We start from the raw sequence: 25,038 nt of genomic DNA, 5'->3' as shown, positions 1-25,038 counted from the left end.
TTCATTTGTAACTTATTAACGATAACAACTCACTCCTGAGAGCACTCTCATATGAAAGCCGTAACCGTTGATAAATCATTATGACGTTTGATTATAACAGTAATTGTAATAAATCTTACCAAGAACGAAGAGTTCTCATACATCTCAGACACTTGGACATGAAGTCTGGTGAGAGACCCATATCTAACGCTAACGAAAGTCAATAGCAGTTCTACAGTAGTCGATGTTGAGCATGACGTCACGTTTGCTGGAAGTCTTCAGAAATGCGTGTTACCCGTATCACACAACACAATCTGAAACTTTCTGCCTGGGCATGCTGCCTGGGTCGAGAGACGAAAGGAAAGGGCTTTTGTACAGCATGAGACGAACAACCAAAATATGCCTACCCAGCGTTCTCACTGGGCAGCACAACAGATACCAGCTCTTTCCTGCTCACAAAGATATATCAATCTCTCGGACAGTGGTGACTGTTGACTGAGTCAAGTGACTTAAGGCACCCATACACAGGTGGACAACTCGACCAACTTGTTCATTTAGCTAGTCTGCCCCGACCCGTTTGCCTAGGTGTGAGCGACAGGTTCGAAGTCGTGTCCGTGATCCAGGTGCGTCATTTTGACCAGCGAACCTCAACCAGCCATTCCCGACTCTCATCTGCCAGCCGTACGCCGTCACTGTAGGCAGGTCAGGTCTGAGTGAGCGAGGCGGAGCAGTGGTTAGTACCCTGGACTTCGGGAGGACGATGGTTCAAACTGGCGTCTGGCTATCCTGATTTAGGTTTTCCATCATTCCCCTAAATAGCTTAGGGCAAATGCCGCGAGGGTTCCTTCAAGAGGGCATGGCCGCTGCCCTTCTCGACCCTTCCTTCTCGACCCTTCCTTCTCGACCCTTCCTTCTCGACCCTTCCTTCTCGACCCTAGCTTGTACTCTCTAATGACCTTGTTGTCGACGGGACGTTAAACACTAATCTCCTCCTCCTCCAGGTAGGATCCGCCAAGCAGTGGGATGAGTTGGCGAGCGAGTCAGTGGACTGGCCAGGCTGTGAATGGAAGGCTTTCTTACACACAGTGCGCGACGTATGAAAGGAGCTCGTGTCACAGTGACTACCTTTCAGCGTGTCTTGCACATCGTTAACCGCATTTGCCAGGGATTGGGTGGTGCGACCTATCGTCTAGCAACCTGTTTCACCTCTGTCCATGATGTATCAGTGCCTTGCTTCTGTACCTGCTGCAGCATAATCATTAGGCATATTTTTTACTTCGCCCTCCATCAAACACTTGTGTGTCGTACATCGCGAATCACGTTTTGCAGGTGTTGGGAGGCTATGCACCACCACCACCACCGCCCAGCACCTTGTTTCACATTCGATCGTGAAATATGAACATCGAATGAGGTGGCACTGGACTCCGTAAATTCGTTAAAATGAATGCCTAGGTGTTTCCCACGAAAACGATATGAGCGGTTTTATTTGCTATACTCGTCCTCTCAGAACTTCAGCTCTGTCAGTAATGACCTCGTCGTTATTGGGAAGTTTCAGAGTTTGGCTAGATACTCTGATAGTAGATGATACCTACTGGTTGTTGTTTCTTGGCATGAAGTTGAGTTTGGAGCTCTTTTTTGGCAAATACATTTCAGATAAGAACTTGAGTGCACTAACAAATGCATTGAATGACTTCCTGGTTGTTGATTTTGAAAACAAATTTCCCTCAGTTTCTTTAACTAACATGTAAATAAAAATATTGATCTTTCCTCTGAAGAAATACCCTTCATATTTCTATTTTTTACTATCTTGGGTGTAGATGAATTTGTACATGTAATAGTGTGTTGATGTCTGAAAGACTTAAGTTTCCATTCAGAGCCTATCTGTCTTTAAATACAGTTTGTACAAAAATAAATCACCTTCACAGACAGGTCAGTGGTGTTTGGACTATGGGCGTATAGTGTCTCAGACTTAACAAATCTCATAATGGAAGTCGAAACGTTCACAATTCGTATTTCCCTGAACACAGCACCGCACCGGTGGTAAGCGGTCTTCACAGCATTGCTACTTCTTCTGATACCAGCTGCGTGAAATAAGTTGTGCTAGTAGTCTGCTACTGTCCTTTAAAGTTGTTGTATGGCGATCGTTCTTAAACCATTAGGGGAGTTTGTGCTACAAATCCGTGAGCATTTTTTACAGGTCACGCAAATTATTAGAACTGCACAGTTAAGCTACTATACTGCTTCTTTAAGCATAAGCAGTGGCGTGATACTGTATGTTAGAAAGGATCACAACTTAAAAGTGATAACGTCCAAGAGTATTGTACTGGGTGTCCTAGGAGAAATGGTCAATATTCAGGGATAAGACAGTCCAGTAACATGGGGTGTAAAACGCATACCTTAAGAGCTTCGAGCAGTTCTTAATCTTGAACACTGTGAAACAAGATTGTTTTACAGCAAGATATTTACTTTCCATATTTTGGGAGAAGGCGTGTACCAAAACAAGAAGACATTGTCTAGTAAACATGGGCTCCAAAATGAATACCTTAAGAACTGCGAGCACTTCTTCAGTAGAAGAGATGAAAGGTATGCGCTTTAGTGTCCATCTTTACTGGAATTTTTTCTTGTTTTGGTCCGTACTACTAACTGTAAAAATGGGGGAACGAAAGAGCTTGCAATAAAAGATATTTGCGATAGTGACTCGTGTCTCAAGAAAAATTTAGTTATATAACATCTATGGAAGAGATTTGTTTCACAGTATAGAAGTTGAATTGTCCATAGCTCTTTACCTATGCATTTTTACTACACTTAGTTTCGAATAAACGTCCCTGTCATACCCCTGAATAATGACCATTCCTTCTGTGACAAACTGAATAAATTATAACGTAAAATGTACAGAATGTCAGTATGGGGAGGGGGGGGGGGGGGAGGGATAGACTTTCTTATATAGTTCCCAGATATTTTTCTTAAGCAATGCGCTCAAGGATATTAATTTTCTTTCACTTCTTGTCAACTTCCTTCCTTTCGTTCTGAAACAATATCGGCATTAAGAAGACAGAGGTAAATAGCTAAGCGTATAAAGAAAGAAGTCACTGAAAATCTACGTATCTGATACCTTCTTGACTTGGAAGCTCCCAAGGGGCACAGCCTCCTTGATTGAGTACAAACACCTTCTTCGCACCTTTCCATTTCGATGTATATTTCTTTCTTGGGTGTAACTATTATGTATATATGACAATGCTTGTGTGAAGATTGTAATTTCTGTTTTAATCGTTGATGACCATAAGAAAGCGAACACATAGCTTACTCTGATATCACTGAGAGATCCGCCGAGCCTAACTTCCCCATCCGATGGACGCATCACCAACAATAGCAACATTATTGTTGAAACTTCCTGGCAGATTAAAACTGTGTACCGAACCGAGACTCGAACTCGGGACCTTTGCCTTTCGCTGGCAAGTGCTCTACCAGCTGAGCTACGCAAGAACGACTCACGCCCAGTCCTCACAGCTTTACTTCTGCCAGTACCTCATCTCCTACCTTCCAAACTTTACAGAAGCTCTCCTACGAACCTTGCAGAACTAGCACTCCTGAAAGAAAGGATATTGCGGAGACATGGCGTAGCCACAGTCTGGGGATGTTCCCAAAATGAGAAGTTTGGAAGGTAGGAGAAGAGGTACTGGCAGAAGTAAAACTGTGAGAATGGGGCGTGAGTCGTGCTTGGGTAGCTCAGATGGTAGAGCACTGGCCTGCGAAAGGCAAAGGTCCCGAGTTCGAGTCTGTCTGGCACAGTTTTAATCTGCCAGGAAATTTCATATCAGCGCACACTCCGCTGCAGAGTGAAAATCTCATTCTGGAAACATAGTCACTTAATTTTCTGAGGTTACGCACAGAGTTTGGATTTAACTTCGAATGTTGGAATGCAAGTTTGTGCCCATGCAATTTACGCTATAATCTGTCCTACCAATGATGACCAAATACTTGCGACGAAAACTTTTTCTACTCTGCGATTCGAACGGATTGCCTCTAGGCCGACCCTGAACGCAAGTGTGTGCTTAAAGCAACATTAGTTCCAAGGGGAGTGGCATCTCTCTAAAATCGCACCTTGTTTTCGTGTAAGATTCCATTTCGTTATTACAGTTTTTATTCTTCTAGGGAAGCGACAGATAATTCGAAGAACTACGTTCCGACAAGGGTTCAAATGGCTATCGTGCGTGCCCAGTCTGCGGTGACATAGATTTGTATGCTGAATTTTGGACGAAATTACTCGTAATGCGGAAGAGATCTGAGATATGTTGATTGGGTGTCTTACGTCACGGAGGCTGCAGCCTTGGTCAGATAAGTGGTCACCTGTCCGCACACGTGGCGCAGTGCAGCCTGGTTTGTGACGTGCCTCCAGTGGTCACCAAGTGGGGGTTTGCTGCTACCTCTTCCCCCTCTCCCCAACGTCTTTTTTTCAATTTTTAAGTCATTTATTTCCTGTCTCCTAGTAGTAACCCATTCAAACAGAATTACATTCCTCTGAGAGTATAATTGTTTCATTCTTTGTGTTTCAGAACTGGTCTCTTATTCTTTCTTTTCGTGTGTGTCGGTGTTGTACGTGAACCTGAACAATAAAAGTGGCGTGCTTACGAAAAAGCTATCTGATAGTCGCCAAATCCATCGGAATCAGTAAACTGCATTGCAGTGAACTTTCACCAAAAATAATTAGAAAACGTAAAACTGTATACGAAATTAACTGTATTTTGTAGTACAATGAACAGTGCTACAATGCGTGACGTCACAGTGCTTGTCTCAGTGACAACACACACAGCTAACAATAAAAATGCTACATAGATGCACAAATAAAATTTGTGAAACATAAATCTCCAAAATGCTTTTACTAAAATGCCTTGCAATTTTACGTATGCAAACTGGCTAGATATAGTGCCAAATACTAAATGATGCACAGGAGAATGTGTAACACACTGTACTGTAAGAATAGGACCGCCTATATCTTACTGAACTTTGCCTAATCTGACCCCCAATAATAATTCTGAAAGACAGTCTTAACTGTGGGTGATTCTAGTGTGTCCTGACTTTCGTTAAAGCGACCCTAACAAATTTTCATCCCAAATACAGCGCAGCAGAAAACGAAGCCTTGCTGAAGTGGAACGCAAGGACAAACAGCAATGCTATGAACAGGATGCTTATTTTGCGTGTGTTCAGCTAATTCCATAGCGGCGACACACAATCACAAAATTAAATTTTCCTGAGACGGTGGTAGAGACTGAACTTACTGAATTATGTAGATGAGATTAGCATTCAAAAACTGCATTGTGAATTATGAAGCTCGGTCCTTAAAAATTACAACCATCTTTATAAAAATCACTGTTTTATAAATATCTCTGCCAGGAAATTAGTTAACGGAATAAGAGTGGAGAATCTGTAATACTGAGTCCAAGCTATGTGAGCAGATAGCCCAGGTAAATCAATGAAACGTGCCACCTTAAGATTGCGTATGCCTTGCGTTAGTGTGGAAGGGATTACGGAAACGCCAGTCACTCAAACCCTAAAAATTGGAACTGTTGCAAGCTTTAGGAGAAAGTGACAAAGGAAAACGGGCTATCAAGAAGTGCAGACTTCGCAGAATCTTTACCAGTTTTGAGAGAATTGCCGTTGGCCATAAACATGCCAAGAAAAAATTGAGTGTATTCACGTTTATCCATAGGAACCAAAAATATCAAATTCTACTACCTAGACAAAAACCGTTCAAACAAAACCATTGCGCAGATCAAATTTATTGTTCAATTCCCGCCAGCCTTAGCAATGGAACTTGTCAGCCTGGGAATGTTTCTACCTTCCCACCGAAATTGTTGTCGCGTGTTTTACTGTCTTCGCTGCAAACAATGTACATGTTTCAGGAGCAGTAATTGTCAAAACCGTTCGCTGTCGCTTAGATACAAAAAAGAAAAACTTCGAAAGTACTGCAAGGCTTGCCTTGGAATGCAGACCTTGCTAAATCCACCTGTCGCCACGCAGGGAAGTCACTTTTTCGCGTAGCACCGCTATTACTTAATCGTGTCGGAATGTTGTCAAGAATTTTCAACGATACGTTTTCTGTCGCTATCGTTCACCTCTAGCCGGCCGGAGTGGCCGAGCGGTTCTAGACGCTAGTCTGGAACCGCGCGACCGCTACGGTCGCAGGTTCGAATCCTGCCTCGGGCATGGATGTGTGTGATGTCCTCAGGTTAGTTACGTTTAAGTAGTTCTAAGCTCTAGGGGACTGATGACCTCAGAAGTTAAGTCCCATAGTGCTCAGAGCCATTTGAACCATCGTTCACCTCTAAATGTGCTGAGTTCCTTGTGCACCACTACGTTTTCTCCCATCTTACTTTACGAGAAGGAAATTATATTTATACAAAGCTACATCAATTTTAATCCATTTCGAAGACATATTATTCTCTTTCCAGTATTTATACCATTATATGAACTTAGGTATTTTCCTCGTTTGCCGCTATTCTTGCGTCCATGTGCCGAACTTAGATGGCATTCATATTTTGACTATTTTTTGTTGCAAGAACTGTTTCTTCAGCGTTTATTGTCAAGAAAATAAACATTTCTTAACAACAAATAGCGCCGCAGTTCCCGTAGAGAATCACACCGGCAGTGAAAAATTTCCTATCATTTAGTCAAGGCAAAATACTGTGAAAACAAGAAAACCATAAGCTATTCATAACTGAAGTGGAAGTGCGTTCTCTAACATATGACCAGATGAGACGAAAAGCAGATTTTGGCAGGACAGACAAGCAATAAAAAAATCAGTGAAGATACTTTAATACAAAATGTGAAAGGCATCTTGAAAGTAAATACAGGGTGATCAAAAAGTCAGTATAAATTTGAAAACTTAATAAACCATGGAATGATGTAGATAGAGGTAAAAATTGACACACATGCTTGGAATGACATGGGGTTTTATTAGAACCAAAAAAAACCAAAGTTCACAAAATGTCCGACAGATGGCGCTGGACAGCAAAACTCCTACCGTGACGGGTGAGAGGTACGCCGATATGTTACAGAATCGCATCATCTCCAGCCTGGCTGATAAACACCTGCTGGACGTACGATGTTTATGCAGGATGGCGCTCCACCCCATATTGCTAGACGCGTGAAAGATCTCTTGCGCGCGCGTCGTCTGGCGATGAACGTGTGCTCAGCCGCCACTTTCGTCATGCTTGGCCTCCCAGGTCCCCAGGCATCAGTCCGTGCGATTATTGGCTTTGGGGTTACCTGAAGTCGCAAGTGTATCGTGATCGACCGACATCTCTAAGGATGCTGAAAGACAACATCCGACGCCAATGTCTCACCATAACGCCGGACATGCTTTACAGTGCTGTTCACAACATTATTCCTCGACTGCAGCTATTGTTGAGGAATGATGGTGGACATAGAGCATTTCCTGTAAAGAACATCCGTCGTCTTTGCTTTGTCTTACTTTGTTATGCTAATTATTGCTGTTCTGATCAGATGAAGCGCCATCTGTCGGACATTTTTGAACGCTTGTATTTTTTGGTTCTAATAAAACCCCATGTCATTCCAAGCATGTGTCAATTTGTACCTCTTTATCTACATTATTACGCGATTTACTCAGTTTTCAAATTTATACTGACTTTTTGATCACCCGGTATTACATGTTGTTGGGGGTTTTCAGTCCGAAGACGTTTGGTGCACCTCTACACGCTATCTGTGCTACACTCTCCATCTCTGCCTGATTACTACTACCTACGACGTGTGTGAGCTTACAACATTGCGAGCTATATGGCGACGCTGTGTTCTACTTGTGTTGACAGGTGTGTTCATCCCCTACAGATGCTCAGTCAGTTCCAGCTCCGTACAGCCGTCACGTACTTTTTGAGAATACCATCACTGAAGTTGTGTTTTTGTTGGGTTACCAAAATCGAACAGCGGAATTTAGAGCATCGTCATGCCTTAAAAGTTCTGTTAAACTTGGGGCGCCCGCGGATGACCTTTCAAAAGTCGAAACAGACCTATTGGGTCCATTCCCTATCAAAAGCACAAAAGTTTTCGCTGGTACAAATGACTTTAGCAAGGCCGAAAACCTCGCTCAGTGAGATCAACTGAAACTGACGAAAACGTCGAACGTGTGCGTGCCCTTGCGAGAACAGGCAAATATTTAACAATAAGGATGATGAGTGACCTGTTATACTTAAGGGGGGGGGGATGTAACGGAAAATGTAAATATTTATTTTAAAAAGTCATTAGTCATATTTATTAATGTAGAAATCTAAAATTTTTAATCATTCACGCACCTGTACAATTTTCCTGTCCAAAGTGTCGATCCTGAAGCTGATAGCTTATGTTCTTCACTTCAAGCAGCTTCCTCTTTTTTGCTGGTAAGCCGATTTCCATGAAATCTTGGTTTCCTAAAAACAGTTTTTCCACCGTTTATTATGCGTAAATCTTGACTGCCACGTAAAGGTGAGAGATTCAACCTTCCACATACAAGAACGTTCTCGGGCAAAGATACAGATGTAAGGCAGAGATATAGATGTAAGCCAAAGATATCGAAAGAAAATAGCCTTCACACTGACAAAGATTCCGCTGAAGCAAGCAGTTTCCCAAATGTCGGAAGAGGTGGGAGTGGCCGCTAGTGCAGAGTTAATCAGTTCAACAATTTAAAGACATTTCTAAAGCTGCTATCACGATAGAATTCATACACAACATAGATTAAACTGTGTAGATCAAGAAAATATTTTCGAAAAACCGATTTTGTGGACCAAAGTCCATAACATCCCCCCTTAAAAATTTTCACTGTACATGAAATTTTTACTGAAGTTTTGCATTTGCGAAAGGTCTGCGCCAAAATGTTTTTGTGAAACCTCACAATTACGCAGCAGGACAATCGAAAAACATGTACGTTGATCTTCCTGTCGTGATTGCCAATGATCACGAATGGTTCAGTAGTGTGTTCCACAGGTGATGACTTCTGGGTTTTTGAGTTCGATTCTGAGACAAAGCAGCAAAGTGAGGAGTGCCACACTAAGATATCTCCACGCAAATCAAAGATTTAAAGAACACTGATTTGCTTTTTTGACATCAAGGGTGTCGTGATAACGAATTTGTTCCTTAAGGACAAACTGTCAACCAATTATTTTCAGTGAGGTCCTTGAAAGGCTCAGGAAAATGATGAATCGAGTGAGACCGGACATTGCAGATAAGTGGATGCGGCATTGTGACAACGCCCCATGTCAAACGGCCATTTCCGTCTTAGAATTGTTCACCTCAAAAGGCGTCCTCTTTGTTCCAAAGCCCCCTATTCACCTTGAGACTTTCTTCCCGAAACTGAAAGTGTCTTAAAAGGACGTAATTTTGAACTCTGGATAACATTCAAAAAAATTTGACCGACATGTTAAAGGTCCTACCAGTTAACGCCTTTCAGCGCTGTTAACTAAACTGGAAACGGCGGCTGCCCCGGTGTATAGTCGCCAAAGGGAACTATCTTGAAGGGGACAATATTGTTTGGAAAAAAATGAAAACATTGGTAGACAAAAAATTAGGTTCATTACTTTCCTACACACCTCGTACGTCCATTTGAACCTGCATATTGCGTTCAACATTCGATCTACCTCTACATTTTTTTAGTCATACATTTCCTTCCAATACAATGTTCATGGCTCCTTGATACATAAGGGTGCATTCTAGCAACTGATCCCTAACTTTAGTTAAATTCTGGCGCAACTTTCAGTTCTATCTGATTCGGTTAAGTACCCCCTCAGTTGTTCTTTAATCAGCTCTTTTTGTAGCACCACATCCAAAAGTGTTATTCTCTTACCGTATCAACTGCTTATCGATTACGTTTCACTTCTGTAGAAGGCTGCACTCAACACAAATGCTTCCAGAAAATATTTCTTAATGATTACATTTCTATTCGATGTTAACAAACTGCTATTTTTGAGACCTGCTTTTATCGCTATTCTTAGTCGGCGCTCTGTATCGTCTCTACTTCAGCCATCAGTTAGTCTGCTGCCAAAACACTAAAACTTATCTAGTGCTTTTAGCACTTCATTTCCTGTCTCCCCCCCATGAACCATGGACCTTGCCGTTGGTGGGGAGGCTTGCGTGCCTCAGCGATACAGATGGCTGTACCGTAGGTGCAACCACAACGGAGGGGTATCTGTTGAGAGGCCAGACAAACATGTGGTTCCTGAAGAGGGGCAGCAGCCTTTTCAGTAGTTGCAGGGGCAACAGTCTGGATGATTGACTGATCTGGCCTTGTAACAATAATCAAAACGGCCTTGCTGTGCTGGTACTGCGAACGGCTGAAAGCAAGGGGATACTACAGCCGTAATTTTTCCCGAGGACATGCAGAGTTTGCACAGAAACCAGATGGCGGTTATAAGAGTCGAGGGGCATGAAAGGGAAGCAGTGGTTGGGAAAGGAGTGAGACAGGGTTGTAGCCTCTCCCCGATGTTATTCAATCTGTATATTGAGCAAGCAGTAAAGGAAACAAAAGAAAAATTCGGAGTAGGTATTAAAAGTCATGGAGAAGAAGTAAAAACTTTGAGGTTCGCCGATGACATTGTAATTCTGTCAGAGACGGCAAAGGACTTGGAAGAGAAGTTGAACGGAATGGACAGTGTCTTGAAAGGAGGATATAAGATGAACATCAACAAAAGCAAAAAGAGGATAATGGAATGTAGTCAAATTAAATCGGGTGAGGCTGAGGGGATTAGATTAGGAAATGAGACACTTAAAGTAGTAAAAGAGTTTTGCTATTTAGGGAGTAAAATAACTGATGATGGTCGAAGTAGAGAGGATATAAAATGTAGACAGGCAATGGCAAAGAAATCGTTTCTGAAGAAGAGAAATTTGTTAACATCGAGTATAGATTTAAGTGTCAGGAAGTCGTTTCTGAAAGTATTTGTATGGAGTGTAGCCATGTATGGAAGTGAAACATGGACGATAACCAGTTTGGACAAGAAGAGAATAGAAGCTTTCGAAATGTGGTGCTACAGAAGAATGCTGAAGATAAGGTGGGTAGATCACGTAACTAATGAGGAGGTATTGAATAGGATTGGGGAGAAGAGAAGTTTGTGGCACAACTTGACTAGAAGAAGGGATCGGTTGGTAGGACATGTTTTGAGGCATCAAGGGATCACAAATTTAGCATTGGAGGGCAGCGTGGAGGGTAAAAATCGTAGAGGGAGGCCAAGAGACGAATACACTAAGCAGATTCAGAAGGATGTAGGTTGCAGTAGGTACTGGGAGATACAGAAGCTTGCACAGGATAGAGTAGCATGGAGAGCTGCATCAAACCAGTCTCAGGACTGAAGACCACAACAAGAACATCATCATTTCCTGTCTACGAGGGCGTGCTGGAAAGGAAAGCCTCCGAATTTGTCAAAACTTTTTAAATAAAACAAACATTATTAACTTTCAACACCTTTATTCTTGTGTACGTATTTGCAGCCATCTGCCGCTAGATGGCTCCCAACTGTAGCGTGTAATAGAGCGCCCGTATAGGGATACAGGCTCTATGGCGTGTAACATGGTAGTGTGTAACGTAACTATTTCGGTGTGTGAGAAATTGCGTGCTGTAACAGTGTCGAGAATTCAAAGAACTCGCCCACACGTAAAACATTCTCCTTCAGCATCGCAATGCCAGACCAAATAAGAGCGCTGCGGCATCTGCAACAATCCGACGCCTTGGGTACAGTCATCGATAGTCCTCTATACAGTCCCGGCATGGCCCCATCCGGTTTTCATCTGTTTCCAAGACTTCAAGAACACATTCGAGTGCTTCACTTTGACAGTGATGAACACGTGCAAGCAGAGGTGAGGTTGTGGTTCCGTCAACAGTCAATCCACAGTGATGGTATCAACAAACTGCTCTCTCGTTGGGAGAAATGTTCGTCGCCAGGAGGACTATGTTGAGAAATACATTGAAGTGAAGAACAAAGGTGTAGACTGTTAACAATATTTCAATTATACAAAAATCTGAGTTTTCACACGAGATTCGGAGGCATTACTTTTCAGCACACCTTCGTAGTTCCCTAAGCGTTCCTTTTACTCTTGTTCTTCTTTTGTTATCTTACAACCACTTCTCAATACGCTACCCATTCCGTTAAACTGCCCTTGGCAAACTCAAAAGGTTTCATTTCTTCTCCTCGAACCTTAAATCCTACTCCAATTTTTTCTTTCGTTTCCTTTATTGCTTGCTCAGTGTACAGATTGAATAACATCTGAGGTTGGCTAAAAGTCTCGCTCTCTTCTCAGGCACTGCGTTCCTTTCATGTCCATCGACGCTTACAACTGCAGTCTGATTCCCATACAAGTTGCAAATAACTTTCTGCTACCAGTGTTTTAGTCCGGCTATCAGAATTTTAGAATGTGCATTTCACTAGGCATTATCTGAAGCTTTCTCAAAATCTGCAAATGCTATAAATATGTTTGCCTTTCTTCAGTCTATCTTCTAAGATAAGTCCTAGGTTCAGGACGGCCCCCACGTGTTCCTGCATTTCTCAGGCACCCAACTGATCTTCCCCGAGGTCTATATCACAGCAAGAAAAACCAGTTTGGATTTGTTTAGGAGAAAGCGATATGCACTAGCGAAACGGTTTTAAGTTAGTAGGACGCTTATGGGGACAAAAAAACACACTGTCTCTCAATTTGTGAATAGAATAATGCAGGAAGTGTCTAATGTCGGTGCAAAACAATGCACTGTGCAATAGATAGCATAGTATGTAGCAGAAGTAGAATGAGAATTTTATATTCACGAAAAACCAAATACGCTGAGATCAAAGCCACTATAAAAACACACCAGTATTCAGGCATGCTGTCACAGTTCCCACATAAAAGAATTTACAACTATAAAATAAAAATTTTTAACCACCATATGCACTGTGTCCGTCCCATGTGTGTTCAGAATCTGCCGCGTAACTTCCCGATAAACAAAGAGTAAGAAGTTGTCATATGCGCGGTTTATAAGTCCAAATAAAGACAATTATCTGTGTTGTGTGATTGACAGATTCGTTTTAGATCGTTATTGTTTCCGCTGTCTAAATAACGGTTAGCTGGACGGAATTATTTGGCCGTTCATTTTATCTTAATGGACCAGCTGATACTAATCTGGGATTTCTCTAATGGGACAGAGGAGCAACATCTATTTACACGAGAGCTGCTCCCCGCGCCCTCTTCCTTCTCCCACCCCCACACCCGCCCCCCCCCCCCACCCCTCCCCACCGCATCATCTTAACGGCAGGCGACCCACACATCTGTCGGGGCTCCCAAAAAAAGGGCTGCACCCTCCTTGTGGGGAGCTGCCGTAGTTCTTCTCCACGCAGCTTGAGGGCAGCACCGCCAGTGCAGCACAGTGTAGTGTGAAAACGTGTTGTAAACACGGTGTCATCAGTAAGTTCTGCGGTGCATCATGCTGCCAAACAGGTTATTATGTTATAAACAACCTTATAAATTTATAACTCTAATATTCCAATAAATGCCCTGCAACGGTAGCGAGAACCAAGACTTCGGAGCAATCCTGCTTGGGTTCCAGAAGTGTCATTCTCTTGTTCACTGAACCACCGGCTCACGCAAGATGTTGATACCTCTATTTACATCGTATGCGGAAGGAGTGTAATTTGCCATTAAATTGCCGTGTGCGACGCGCGACCCAAATGCGGTTGGTTGGTTATGTGATTTAATTGCACTCGCATACCTTACCTTCCGGCGAGCTCGATTCAGCTTCGACGCAGAAGCGTGGTGGCCTGAAACTCTTCGCGAGAAGTGCAGGTAGAATTTAAGCAATGAAAATGACTGAGAACTACCACACTGCTGTCACATCATTGATTCAAACGCTCAAATTTTTGTAATTATGGAAGTACACTTTTGCCTTGAAGCAGTCACAACTTCTTGTTTAACGCCCGAGCGTGATTTGGCAAAGTTTCACCGTCGTCAGTGGGTTCACATGTGTGTAACACACTGATGCTTATATGGCTGGCTGATATTTGCAGTACAGTCGATTGCAAATGGGTTTAGATACAGTGATATTAGGAAAATGCGTGAAAAATTTGTCACAGACTCACGAAGGGAGTGGAGTAAACAACGAAGTAGATAGATATACTACTATTATGTATGTAGATGCACCTTCTCTGAAGATAAGTAATGAGTTCAAAAAGCATAATGTGGTGGTTTTTAATGCTATTAACAAATTGCAGATGCGCCTCCGACATAGTATATAGCAACCTGTTTATAGGTTTTGCAATGGGGGCTCTGTAAGATGAAGGGTGGAGCTTCTGGCACGTTTTATATCGGCAGACAGGCAATGAGTTCAGAACGAGATATAGGAAATGCGATTATCCTAGCTGTAGTTGTTCACTAGGAGCTCATTTACGTTTGTGCAATCATCAGCTTCGTGGTATCGAAAACAATTTACAGATTCATCGTTAGGAGAATAAGTGTTTATCTGGATATTTTGGAGGACCTACAAATTTTCGTACAGAGATGGCCCTTCCGTGACCGAGTACTTACAGAGATCACTGGAACAAGATGTTTTTTCATATTTTTGATAATTTCTTCAGTTGATCTTGGAAGTAAAAATCGTGTTATCTTTGCGGCCACTTTTATAACACCAAATGTTCGGTGACGGTTGCCGCAATTTAGAGTTAATTTTTTAATATGCTGTTATATTCACATCTGCAATTGTCATACTTTGCACGACTTTGTCTTTAAGCTTTATTTTTGTTAGCAATCCTGATATACAACTTTCATTAAATATCCTTCAGATACTAGAGATTCCGCCACACAGCACTGTGCTAGTACAAGGTACCCCCTATAGGCCACGGCGCATGTTACCTGGCGCTCTGGCACTGGTACATTCGGTTTCTGTCTTTCCGAGTGAAAGGTTATTTGCACCTGATACACCATACGCATGTCTCGATATACGGCATCTACAACTGCCTCTTGAGCTTAGTAATTGCACATGGTATGTACATTTTTTTTGCCTGTTTTCACATGCACAATTTCTATTATTCTTGTACGTTTTTGAACCTTGCAGTTGTACATATTTGCATTTGGATTATGGGAAGAGTTCGCAATCAGATTTTAAATTACTGACAGGTCACCAGACGATGGGCTGGGCTCGAAACATGTTGTGACTGTGGAAATAAAAAAAAGCTTCAAAAATAGCTAAGAGATTTCAGAAAAAATTTTATTCTATTATGTTTGTACTGCAAATTTCAGGCAGCCACATAAACGTCAGTATGTGATACTAATAAATCAACCCACTGAAGATGATCAAACTTCGCGGAAACCTGTATGGATGTTAAACAAGAATAACTTGTCTGCTCAAGACAGCCGGGCGGAGTGGCCGAGCGGTTCTAGGCGCTACAGTCTGGAACCGCGCGACCGCTACGGTAGCAGGTTCGAATCCTGCCTCGGGCATGGATGTGTGTGATGTCCTTAGGTTAGTTAGGTCTAAGTAGTTCTAAGTTCTAGGGGACTGATGACCTCAGAAGTTAAGTCCCATAGTGCCATTTGAACCATTTTTTTGATCTGCTCAATACAGAAACGTATTTCCGTTGTTAAGAAGTAAACTCGAACAAAAAGCGAGCTTCAACCACAAGGTGAAGTCATATTGTTGTTATCGCAATCTCGCACTGTACAATTTTAATTAGTGTATTTTCTACCGGCAGTTAGCTGCATCAGGGGAATATTAATGTATTGGCTTGTCGGAATGAACGGCAGTAGAATGGGGCTACAAAGTTAAACACGATCTTGCCCTGCTACGTCTACTGACGAGATCTTGGTGTCGAATCGAAATTATAGTGTATGATTAACTGTGGGAAAGCAAATTAACGATTTTAAATTAGAGCTTTTTACTGTACTGAAATTATAAATAAGCCTCTGACTGCAAACATGGTTTTCAATTTCCTTATTGCATTATTATTACACGTCGGCAGCAGACCACCTGCTGCTGATCGTGATCGCAGAAGTGGGGTTTTGTGGGGGGGGGGGGGGGGTTTCTGGGGGTTTTCTGGGGGTTTTGAGAGTACAGGTTTTCTGCATGTGTTGTTGTTCTGCGGTGAAAGCAACCTGTGATCCTGAGGAAGTTATACCTGACATCGATTAGATGTACATTACAAGGTACATCTGAAGATGGGAGCGGTAGACACGAAATAGAAGCAATAAAAAGGATTGAAAACCATGTTTGCAGCCAGAGGCTAGTTTACTTGTAAATTCCCCTGGTAACACGAATGTTCCCATCTTCAGTTACGATTGAAAATTTAAACTTCCATACTGAAAAAATCACAAATCTCTTAGGCGTGGAAAAAACAATATTCAGGTGCAATAGTTCTGGTAACGCATTTAAGGCACTACAATTTTATTCGAGACTATCTTGGCCCATTCAGATTTTAGATACCCGTTCTTTATATACTGTCGACCGGATACCAAGTCTTAAAGACCACGGTGTATTCATTTTCCGATCATGTCGCTTTCATTTGTCACACCCTCGAACTCATCAGGTTCAAATGGTTCTGAGCACTATGGGACTTAACATCTGTGGTCATCAGTCCCCTAGAACTTAGAACTACTTAAACTTAACTAACGTAAGGACATCACACACATCCATGCCCGAGGCAGGATTCGAACCTGCGACCGTAGTGTTCACGCGGCTCCAGACTGAAGCGCCTAGAACCTCACGGCCACACCGGCAGGCGAACTCATCAGGACATTAACCTTTAACCTCATTTTCTTCCTGCATTTTTGTGTATCCAAGATGAAAGACCATCAACTCATCAACTCCCACTACGATATTAAGAAAGCACCTAAACCTTTTGTACGTCGTTCATTTAAAAGAAAATTATAGGTGTTTCACCGTTTCGTTGCATGAAAAACTTAGAGCATTAAGTAAACCGTTTAATAGTCTGCTTTCTCTGTACCTTCGTGTGCCGAAATGGTTGCTTCAGTACCTTCAACCGTCTGTAAAAGAAGCGTCCGGTTTGCCCCGGACTGACATACAGGAGTCTCCACCAGAAAAGTTTGTGGTTAAGCAAATCTTAGACTTTTCCAGTGGGAACGAGAATATCAAATTATGAATTCCTAAAGTCCTGAGCGGTTTTACCTTATAAAATTCATCTACATGGATACTCTGCAAATCACATTTAAGTGCCTGGCAGAGGGTTTATCGAACCACCTTCGCAATTCTCTCTTCCAATCTCGTATAGCGCGCGGAAAGAATGAACACCTATAACTTTCCGTACGAGCTCTGATTTCCCTTATTTTATCGTGGTGATCGTTTATCCCTATGTAGGTCGGTGTCAACAAAATATTTTTGCATCCGGAGGAGAAAGTTGGTGATTGGAATTTCGTGAGAAGATTCCGTCGCAACGAAAAACGCCAAACGCCTTTCTTTTAATGATGTCCAGCCCAAATCCTGTATCATTTCAGTGACACTCTCTACCATATTTCACGATAATACAATATGTGCTGCCCTTCTTTGAACTTTCTCGAGGTACTCCGCCAGTCCTATCTGGTAAGGATCCCACACCGCGCAGCAGTAGTCTAAAAGAGGACGGACAAGCGTAGTGTAGGCAGTCTCCTTAGATCTGTTGCGTTTTCTGAGTGTCCTGCCAATAAAACGCAGTCTTTGGTTAGCCTTCCCCACAACATTTTCTTCGTGTTTCCTCCAATTGAAATTGTTCGTAATTGTAATTCCTAGGTATTTAGCTGAATTTACGGCCTTTAGATTGACTTATTTATCGTGTAACCGAAGTTTGACGTCCTTTTAGCACTCAGGAGGATGACCTCACAGTTTTCGTTATTGAGGGTCAAGTGCCACTTTCGCACTATTCAGATATCTTTTCTAAACCGTTTTGCAGTTTCTTTTGGTCTTCTGATGGCTTTATTCGTCGACAAACGACAGCGTCATCTGCAAAAAACCGAAGACGGCTGCTCAGATTGTCTCCCAAATCCTTTATATAGGTGAGGAACAGCAAAGGGCCTATAACACTACCTTGGGGAACGCCAGAAATCACTTCTGTTTTACTCGATGACTTTGCGTCAGTTACTACGAAATGACCACTGTGACAGGAAATCTCAAATCCAGTCACATAACTGAGACGATATTCCTTCCATAAGCACGCAGTTTTACTACGAGCCGCTTGTGTGGTACAGTGTCAAAAGCCTTCCCGAAATCCAGGAATACGGAATCGATCTGAAATCCCTTGTCAATAGCACTCAGCACTTCATGTGAATAAAGAGCTTCAGATTCTATTGGAACCGTGTGAAGAATTCCCCTATAAACGGTTTCGCTGTCTGAAATCGCGGCTGTTGATAGAGTAGAGGGAGCTGTTGTTTTTCCGCAGTCGTCGTATGCCAAGTACTGTGCTCGGAGCTTTGTTGTGGCACCAGCCTACATCGACGGCTCTGTCTGCCCGTCACATGAGCTGATGTTTTGTCAGCACCGTCGTGTAAACGCGGCCACATCAGCGTCCGCCAACGCTGCAAACCTAGCTCGGCAGCGTTCGGCATGCAGTTAGTTTACTTTGCGCTGCTGATTGAGGTGAAGGCGGCCGGGTACCAGTCGCTCACGCAACCGGCCGCGTAAGTTGTGTTAGTGCCACTTGATGGTCGGCCTTCTCTCGGGAGTACATCTTACGACGGGATTGTTTGTCCAGTTCTCCTTCAATGCCAGTCCCTTTACAGACAACAATAGCTCTCGGATATTTGTTTTTCTTTATTGTTAATTCATTCCCTCGCACGCCACGGCTGGGGTAGTCTAGCAGGGGTACGTTGTCAGCACAGAGCATTTTTACAGTCAGTATATGTATACTCATACATATTGTAAAAGCAAATGTATATATGTATCCATCCCATCTTCTCCTCAACAACTGGACCAATTTCAACCAAACTTGGTACATCTACATTCTCGTGATCTCCTCGGGAGGTATAAGTAGGGGCAAGCAATATATTCGATACCTCATCCAGAAACGCACCCTCTCGAAACCTGGACAGCAAGCTACACCGCGATGCAGAGCGCATCTCTTGCAGAGTCTGCCACTTGAGTTTGCTAAAAATCTCCGTAACGCTATCACGGTTACCAAATAACCCTGTGACGAAACGCGCCGCTCTTCTTTGGAAATCCCGTCTCCGGCCATCCTGATTTAGGTTTTCCGTGATTTCCCTAAATCGCTTCAGGCAAATGCCAGGATGGTTCCTTTGAAAGGGCACGGCCGATTTCCTTCCCCATCCTTCCCTCACCCGAGCTTGCGCTCCGTCTCTAATGACCTCGTTGTCGACGGGACGTTAAACACTAATCTCCTCCTCCTCCTCCTCCTCCTCCTCCTCCTCCCCTCTTCTTCGGATCTTCTCTATCTCCTCTGTCAACCCGACCTGGTACGGATCCCACACTGATGAGCAATACTCAAGTATAGGTCGAACGAGTGTTTTGTAAGCCACCTCCTTTGTTGATGGACTACATTTTCTAAGGACTCTCCCAATGAATCTCAACCTGGCACCCGCCTTACAAACAATTTTATATGATCATTCCACTTCAGATCGTTCCGCACGCATATTCCCAGATATTTTACAGAAGTAACTACTACCAGTGTTTGTTCCGCTATCATATAATCATACAATAAAGGATCCTTCTTTCTATGTATTAGAAATACATTACATTTGTCTATGTTAAGGGTCAGTTGCCACTCCCTGCACCAAGTGCCTATCCGCTGCAGATTTTCCTGCATTTCGCTGCAATTTTCTAATGCTGCAACTTCTCTGTATACTACAGCATCATCCGCGAAAAGCCGCATGTAACTTCAAACACTATCTACTAGGTCATTTATATATATTCTGAAAAGGAATGGTCCCATAACACTCCCCTGTGGCACGCCAGAGGTTACTTTAACGTCTTTAGACGTCTCTCCATTGAGAATAACATGCTGTGTTCTTTTTGCTAAAAACTCTTCAATCCAGCCACACAGCTGGTCTGATATTCCGTAGGCTCTTACTTTATCAGGCGACAGTGCGGAACTTTATCGAACGCCATCCGGAAGTCAAGGAAAATGGCATCTACCTGGAAGCCTGGATCTAATATTTTCTGGGTCTCATGAACAAATAAAGCGAATTGGGCTTCACACTGCCTGTGGAGAATCGCTATGGGGTAAGGATCAGTTACCTGTCAAAGGGGCGGGGGTGAGGCTGAAAAAGTAGTGTAGCTCACGAGAGCACTTAGTAACTCGCGACAAACTTGACGCAATAATTTCAAACTTTTACGAAACTTTTTCTCGCTGACAAAGCACAGAAAAAAATGAAGAAAAAAGTTTACCCCTTACACTTTTGCTGTTCATGTTATAAAACTGCCGCATCAGATTAGACGTTTTAATTTATTGCTTCTTTACTACTACTACTACTACTACTACTAACTGCATTCACGACACATTTTGCAGACAATATTCGCATGTACCCCTGAACGTACTAGCAAAATTACGTCGTCATAAACATTTAGCTGCATGAAAACAAAACTGCAGGACGAAATTCGCTAGTTACACGTGAAATAAGTGTACAAATATGTGCGAAAGATGTTAAATATATGTGAAATACGTTACATGTGCGTACTCTGGCAAAGCCGCGAGTAAAAAAACTCCTAATCCCTGTATAGATTTCAGTCAAACACTGTACGCACATTACAATCTGGAAAGAAATACTGTGGGTGTAAGTACCAGCAATCTCCCATTGGCGAGGGGTGGTAACGTGGAGAAAGAAGGCTAGTAGAAGAGGGGAAAATAGGACACTGCCACAGATATGAGGAAGGAAGTGATGTACACAGTTAGGGAGGGAGGGGGAAGGGGGAATGGATAGAGGAAGGAAAGAGGAGGCGATGAACAGAGATGTAATAAAGATGTTCATCTTTAAACTTCTATAAAACTTGTTTTCATATTGAAACATTAAATCACTTTTCATTCAAATTACGGGTGTTTTTCCGATTTTTCTATTTTATAACTTTGTCATTCTGTGACAAAACTGTGCACATATGGATTCAGTGTCCCAACAATGTTTCGTCGTTGGTCCGAGTTATTTATTCATCCTACGTTTAACGACTCGTGGTAGCTCGGCTACTTGACCTTCTCAGTCATTTAAATTGGTGACAGCTAAGCGTGAAGCGTGAGTAGATTAAATTGTGACGTTATTCCTGAGGCAGCGCTAAGAGGGCGAGGATCTAGAGGGCAACAGGGAAGGGGGTGGAGAGAGAGAGAGAGAGAGAGAGAGAGAGAGAGAGAGAGAGAGAGAGAGAGAGAGAGAGAGAAAAACAAACGGTTAAAGGATTGCAGTGAATGGAAACTGGAGTGTCGTTCCTCAGAGTACGTAGACGAGGAAAAATGGCGCGGTAGTTTTCCAGGCGGTCAAGGCGACATCTTGAAGCAGTCAAGAACGGCTCTTAGCCACCAGTTCGGCAAGTTCCACAGACCGACTGGCACCGGGCGAGCCTTCGACAACCAGGCGTAAATGCAGCCTGCGGCAAGCTGCCCGACAGCCGCCTATGACGGATTACTTCCTTTTGCTGCTCGGGAGGCATAAAATTTTGAAAGCAAGAAACTTGGACGTCCCTACTTCGGTACGGTTTGTGAAACGTGGAAGACCGTTCTTTGTATATGCGTTCCGGGTCTGATTTTTCTCCATTACAAATGGTTTTTTGAAAGGCTGCGACTGTGAAAACATCTTTGTTTACAAATAAATTTTCTGCTAAAAATCACGATTTTCTTTTACTAATATTTTACACGATGCGTTTCGGGAAAAATGAGTATTTTCAACTGTGTTTTCTCTCTGTACTAAAGTGTTTCTACGTAATGTTTTCAACGTGTTAAGTTTTACTTTTTGTTGAATTTACTGCAATATATAAAAACCGCACAATTTTTATTTAGTTATCGATTTTTATGAATATTTAGGGGCAAAATATGGTCTTACTTGTACTTGGTTTCCTTATGCGCACACACACACAACTTTCAGTGCACGGTATACGTCGGGAATCTTACATAAACACAGTTAAAAAGAGGTTTTTAAATGCAGTTTTCGGAGATAATGCCATAGGTCTTTCTCAGAGTATATGCTTTTGTACAGTAGGTATTTATCTGAACAATATGGATTATAATTTGCTTACATTTATTTTACAATAGTGCTTAATTCTGTGTTACTATTTGTTTCGAAAACACACTTAAATCAAAATGACGTAAAAATAAGCGCACCATTGTAAAACAGATGTAAGTAATTTATAATAAATATTCTTAAGATAAATACTTTCTGTGGAAAACCTCTAACATTATCTCTGTCAATTACATATAAAAATATTTTTTGTAACTTAATGCGAGTTATTCTTGACGTACACTGTGCAGTGAAAGTTGGATATTACTGAAGAGTGCGATAGAAGACTTCGGCTTTGACCAATGCCGTCAGATGATGTCAGAGCTGATGTAATGCACAGATTAACAGCAAAGACGAATGTTGAGAAACAATAGAATGCAGGGCAGAGAAAACAGATTGTAGACTTATGACGTACATCCATATTTCGAATATGTTAGGTATGTCGCTTCTTTGAATCCTAGTGTCCCAGTCTTCAGTTGACCTACATAGCCCAATTGAAGAATGGGATACTAGTGCAAAAAAGAAAAGGCAGACGTAATGCCAGCGTGGAATACCTCAGTTGAGATGAGTTGTATCCCGAACTTCAGCTGATCTACGTAGGTTAACTGCAGTATCGGATACAAATTTAATGTACGTCGACTTTTTCGCCTTCGCTAGCACAATATCCTAGTCTTCAGTTGACCTAAGTAGGTCAACTGAAGTACTGGATACAAATTTCACAGGTGTTGCTTTTTTCGCCTCCGCTACTACTTGCATTCTATTGTTCAGTTGATATGAGTACTGTCGTAGGTGGAAATACCGACATGAGTAAAATTTGTATCCCATACTTCAGTCCACCTATATGCATCATCTGAAGAATATGATGATGCAAACGAAGACAAAAAATATCGACGCATGTTGTACCTCAGATGAACAACGTGAAGGCGGAAAAAAGCGACATACATAAAATTTGTAGCTCGTCAACTAAAGTATGGGATACAAATTGTTTTTCGCCTTCGATATTAATAGCGTAGACTGAAAATTATCACAGTAGTACTAGCGACTGCGAAAAAACTTAAGGCAGTAAAATTTGTGTCCCATATATGTCAACTGAAGAGCATGATACTACGCTACGTAGTTCAACTAAGGTACAGGATGCCATTGTTACATATGTCGCTTTCTTCGTCTTTGCTAGCACTGGTGTCCTATTCTTCAGTTGATCTACACAGGTCGACTGAAGTACGGGATACAAACTTTTCTTATGTCTTCGTATATCCATAATTGAAACGGACGACTTGGGACGTCAGCTAGTATATGTTAAAAAATGACGAAATTCCTCCAGCTGTATTAAGGTGCTGGTTTTATTGGCAGCTAGTTTCGATGTTGTTACATCATCATCTTCAGGTCCACACTTGTTGACAGCAACCGTATGTGTGTAACACTAGTAGTCAGTGGTGAGATAGGCGTGTTCCATGCAGAAGGAGTTACTACCTGCCTTCCGTATGGAAAACGCCTATCTCACCATTGACTACTAGTGTTACACACATACGGTTACTGTCAACAAGTGTGGACCTGAAGATGTTGTAACATCGAAACTAGCTGCCAATAAAACCAACACCTTAATACAGCTGGAGGAATTTCGTCATTTTTTAATATGTCGTCTTTTCACCTTCGATAGTACTAGTATCGACTGAGAAATATGTTAGTAAATTTCGAAAAAACGATGAAACACGTATTTTTTATTTATAACCCAGAAATCAAGAACCAGTTCTCATACATATAGCTTTAAAAATATTTTAGTAGTGCTTTCATAATGATTTATACTACAAAAAACGTTTCATCCACTATTTCACACTCATAGCAGGTAGATTTCGAAAAATGCTGAAACACAATTTCTTTATTTCAGATAGACACAAAATACCAATTTTTGTTTGGCTAGCTTCAAAGTGCCTTAACAGCGACTAATTTTCAAAAAAATCTTCCATCTCATATAGTTACGTGTCTCACGACTTTCAATCGTACTGGCAGTGACCAGTACTGAGTTCGCTCTACAAACGTGAGTGAGCAGTCGACTTGCTGGGTGTGCCCACAGGTTCCACGGTCACGCGATGGGGTCGGTGCCGCAGCTGTCGGTGCTGCGCGGTGAGGTGCGGGAAGACGACGCGTCGGCCGGCGCGCTTCTGCACCGCATACTGGAGGAGACGGCGGCCAGGGCAGACGCTAACCAGGTCAGTGCACCACACTGTCTCACGTCTCCATGTGTTATTGCCTTCCCCACTGCGGCAAGGCCGTTGCCCCAGAATAAGATAAGAATGTTCTAGTTCGGTTTAAGTAGTTCTAAGTTCTAGGGGACGGATGACCTCAAATGTTAAGTGCCATAGTGCTCTGAGCTATTTGTACCATTGTGAATTTCCTTTCATGATTCCAGGTGTAGATATACGGATACACACACAATCTCTTTCCCCGAAAGTGGAATGACTTCTGGCGCGCTGCTGCTCTCAGTAATAAACTTCGCTCAGTCAAGGACACTACTGCAGTTTGGAGGTCTTCCTTCAGCTCCACTGTCTTGAGCCGTCTGCACATCGGTCATACTAGGTTCACCCATCGTTTTCTCTTGTGTAACGAGCCACTCCTACAATGTGATTGTGGAACCAGACTGACTGTATCCCATACATTTTTGGGATGTCCGCTTCTTTTTGCCCTTTGTACTAAGTGTAGCCTTCGACATTACTTGTCTTTAATTTTAGCAGACGATTCACGGATAGAGTAACTGGTTCTCAATTTACTACGTGAAAGTGACATTTATTTCAAGTTACAAGGTTTTGCTTTACTTCTGGTAGCAGGATGGTTGTGGTTGGGGCCTCCCTTCTCGTTTCCTGCGCCTGGGACCAATGACCACTACTCCTCACAAAGACCACTCGCTTATCCTTCTGTTGTTAGTTTCCTCGC

The 25,038-nt window shown here is 42.4% G+C and overlaps 1 protein-coding gene across 2 annotated transcripts in view; it reads left to right on the top strand.

Annotated features, from left to right (window-relative positions):
• LOC124607151 (mycosubtilin synthase subunit C) overlaps positions 1-25,038 on the top strand; it is a 136,785-nt gene that overhangs the window by 54,433 nt on the left and 57,314 nt on the right. For both annotated transcript variants that reach the window (XM_047139360.1, XM_047139359.1), the window contains exon 2: positions 24,182-24,317. In XM_047139360.1, the coding sequence (XP_046995316.1) occupies positions 24,198-24,317 (120 nt within the window). In that variant the 5' untranslated portion in view covers positions 24,182-24,197. The remainder of the gene's footprint in view (positions 1-24,181; positions 24,318-25,038) is intronic.

The sequence above is a fragment of the Schistocerca americana genome, chromosome 3 (assembly GCF_021461395.2).
Source record: "Schistocerca americana isolate TAMUIC-IGC-003095 chromosome 3, iqSchAmer2.1, whole genome shotgun sequence".
In the NCBI taxonomy this organism is placed as follows: Eukaryota; Metazoa; Arthropoda; class Insecta; order Orthoptera; family Acrididae; genus Schistocerca; species Schistocerca americana.
This window is presented reverse-complemented; position numbering and strand designations above follow the sequence as displayed.